This window comes from Octopus bimaculoides, chromosome 24 (genome assembly GCF_001194135.2).
Source record: "Octopus bimaculoides isolate UCB-OBI-ISO-001 chromosome 24, ASM119413v2, whole genome shotgun sequence".
Classification (NCBI taxonomy): Eukaryota; Metazoa; Mollusca; class Cephalopoda; order Octopoda; family Octopodidae; genus Octopus; species Octopus bimaculoides.
The window spans coordinates 9,525,541-9,529,252 of record NC_069004.1 but is presented as its reverse complement, the minus strand read 5'-3'; the positions used below and the strand labels follow the sequence as shown (position 1 = coordinate 9,529,252).

Here is a 3,712-nt window from a genome sequence, read left to right as displayed (position 1 = left end):
GCATACAAATATACATATTATAATATGTATGCACAGACATATATATCCACACACACAAGTCTGCCTTTGTCTTTTTATCACTCTGCCCTTCCCTCTCTTTCTCTCTACCTCTCTTATCTCATCATCTTCTCTTTCTCTCTCTCTCTCTCTCTCTCTCTCCTTAACAGAACAGTTTATATTCAGCCATTCCCTATCTTCTGCTATGGCTTCTGATGACAATCACAGGGTTTGTGGCTGACTGGTTAAAGAATGGAATCCTGTCCACTGCGACCACCCGTAAAATCATGAACACAGCCGGTAAGCACTTCATCAATCTATTGTCCTTGCTGTTATTGATTTTGTTGTTGTTATTGAGGAGTAACGCTACATCATCACCCCACCAACCACTACCAGCACCACAACCATTGATTGTCATATATGTGGTTATGTAATCTGCTAGAAATGATAACCAAATCTCACTTAAAACCACATCCTGTTGTCTAAAAAAATGTATATACATATATATCTTTGTGGTTGTCCCATATCCATTGCTTGGCAACCAGTGTTGGTTTATCTAAATACCAGATTTGTGGGGTGAGGGACTGGAGTCGATTTGTTCAACTAAAAGTCTTCAAGATGATGCCCCAGCATGGCCACAGTCCAATGACTGAAACAAATAAAAAATAAAAGTTAATGGACACCCATAGATTAATCTCACAGTATTTGGACTCAAAGGAACATGAGGGTCACCCTAAAAGACATTAATGACAATAATGACCCCTGCTTGGTGGTCACCTTTGTAGAACAGTATAAGTGGGTGGTCAGTACTAAATTGACTTTAGCCAAGCGCAGTCAGTTGTGTGTGTGTATGTGTGTGAGGGAGGGATCTTATGAACATATGAAATAGGACCCACATGAATCCTACCAGGAATAAGACCAAACCAAAATAATGATGATGGTTTCAAATTTTGGAGGAAGGAATAAACCAATTATATCAACCCCTGTGCTCTGCTGGTACTTATTTTATCAACCCCAACCTCAGCGGAGAAGGAAAAGTGAAGTTAGAATTTTCTTGAGGTCGAGTAGCCCATCCTGCTCAAAAGGCCCATGAATAAGGGTTGTTTAAGGACGTTGAACTAAACAGCCATGTTTCCAAAGTGAATTATTCAACTCCCAAAGAATTCCTCTCAACACATGGTTATGATGCTCCCCCATTACTTCTGCTCATGATCAGAGATGCACATATCGTCAGCCCCCAAGGGACATGCTCAACTGGTTAAGGTCAACCAACTGACAAGCAAATTTGTGGTATTGAGCAGAATATTTGCTATAGTCCATCTTTTATACCAAGACAAAACAATGTACATGATAACACTTTCAATCAGTTAAGATCAGAAGCCATGAGAGCCACTGCCTGGTACTACATCAGGGCATTTATTATTATTATTATTATTATTATTATTTGTAATTTTTCTTTGCATTAACCACAGGTTTGATACTATCAGCTATTTTACTTGGTACCATCCAATATGTTGGTTGTGACCGATACGCGGCTCTAGCCATGGTCACCATGGCTATTGCCATTTCTGCAATTACTTTGGGAGGATATCAAGTCAACCATTTAGACATAGCACCTAATTTTGCTGGTGAGTTGTTTTTTTTTTTAATTCATTGTTCTTTGTATTTTGTTAGTGACCCTGAAGGAAGACAAGTAAAGCCCATGCTGGTTTAACCCTTTTAGTATTCAGATTATTTTGTCAAATGTAATTCTGGTTTATTTACACTGTTTTGAATTAATCATGCCATTATCTTATAGCTTCAAAATTGCAATGATGCCACTCTCTTTTACTCTTTTACCTGTTTCAGTCAATAGACTGTGGCCATACTGGAGCACCACCTTTAGTCGAGCAAATTGACCTCAGGATATATTCTTTGTAAGCCTAGTACTTATTCTATCGGTCTCTTTTGACGAACCGCTAAACACACCAGCATCGGTTGTCAAGCGATGTTGGGGGGGGGGGGACAAACATATACACACACACATATATATATATACATATATACGACAGGCTTCTTTCAGTTTTCCATCTACCATATCCACTCACAAGGCTTTGGTCGGCCCGAGACTATAGTAGAAGACACTTGCCCAAGGTGCCACACAGTGGGACTGAACCCGGAACCATGTGGTTCGTTAGCAAGCTACTTACCACACAGCCATTCCTACGCCTATTTTTTTTATTTAAAAATTTTTTTTTTTAGAATGACAATGTAGGATAGATGTGAGAAACCAGATCTGGCTGGTTTGAACATAAAACAGATAGAAGATTTGGGCCAGATATGGATGGTTTAAATGCTAAAGGGTGAAAGAAGACTATAAATAATAATAATAATAATAAATGCCATAATTTTCTTTCAGGTACTCTCATGGGAATATCAAATACTTTTGCTACAATTCCTGGTTTTGTAGCTCCGAGTGTTGTTGGCGCCTTTACTCATATTCAGGTTTGTATAAACCCTTGCCACTTATTATGGGCTATTTTTATATAAGGTACTCAGGAGTATGTGTGGTGGAGAGAGTATTGCTGAAGGGAGAGTCTTGTGCTCTCAGCCATTTAAACACTGCAAAAACTGGGATAAGTTCCAGCTAAAAGAACCTTGAGGCTGGAGACAGATAGAATTCTTACTATTCAAGATTAGAGTGGTTATTGATAGCTACAATAGTTAGTGATTGCTATAATAGATGTGGCATTTAGTGACTATACAAATAGTTAGTGTTGGTAACTGTAGCAGTAGTTAGTATTGATGGCTTTAAAAGTACTAAGTTGGAGTTCTTAAATCTGGCCACCTTATGATCTAGCCATTTCTGGACCTTAGAAAAATAGCAGAAAGCAGAAATTTCCCCCTATGATAAGTCCTTGTGTAAACACAATCATATCACTGCATACCACATGTGTATGTGTGTGTGTGTGTGTATGTGTTGTAAAAACCATACAACTAATAACATTATTTCCAACCATTTTGTTTTTATTGTTTCATTTAATATAAATTTTAAAACCAAAAAATTTAAAATGTGTCACACCCTTATGGGGTGCTGGGTTTAAAATGTCCAACTTGTAGTGAGAATCGATGGCTATAATGACATGTACAAAGAAAGAAATTAATTAATCCTTGTCTGAGACCACAGTGGCTCAGATATTTTCTCCTGCTAACACAATAGAATGAGAGAGGAGAGGGACAAGCATGAAACACATCCTCATCCTCTATTATTATAATTATTATTATTAGTAGTAGTATTATCATTAATAAGGTGGTGAGCTGGCAGAATCGTTAGCATGCCGGGCACTATGCATAGCAGTATTTCATCAGTGTTTACGTTCTGAGTTCAAATTCCGCTGAGGCCGACTTTGCCTTTCATCCTTTTGGGATCGATAAAATAAGTACCAGTTACACACTGGGGTCAATGTAATCAATTCATCCCCTTCCCCAAAATGGCTGAAAGGATTATTATTATTATTATTATTATATTTTCTTTTGTTTTTTCTTTTTTAATAGGATCCCTATTTTGGCTGGCTCAAAGTATTCTACTTGTCAGTTGCAATCAATGTTATCGGTGCTGTATTCTACCTCATATTTGCATCTGGAGAAGAACAAAGATGGGCCCAGTCAGAGGATGGACAAAATGAGCCAATTATAATTGCAAAATGAAAGGAAAATGTTAAAGACAAACCAATGT

General features: G+C 37.7%; 1 protein-coding gene across 3 annotated transcripts in view; it reads left to right on the top strand.

Moving 5' to 3' along the window:
• The window catches only part of LOC106876233 (sialin), a 17,141-nt gene extending 13,435 nt beyond the window's left edge, over positions 1 to 3,706 (top strand). For all 3 annotated transcript variants that reach the window (XM_014924711.2, XM_014924710.2, XM_052976338.1), the window contains exons 10-13: positions 168 to 297; positions 1,470 to 1,625; positions 2,396 to 2,481; positions 3,532 to 3,706. In XM_014924711.2, the coding sequence (XP_014780197.1) occupies positions 168 to 297; positions 1,470 to 1,625; positions 2,396 to 2,481; positions 3,532 to 3,684 (525 nt within the window). In that variant the 3' untranslated portion in view covers positions 3,685 to 3,706. The remainder of the gene's footprint in view (positions 1 to 167; positions 298 to 1,469; positions 1,626 to 2,395; positions 2,482 to 3,531) is intronic.
• The last annotated feature ends 6 nt before the right edge of the window (positions 3,707 to 3,712 follow it).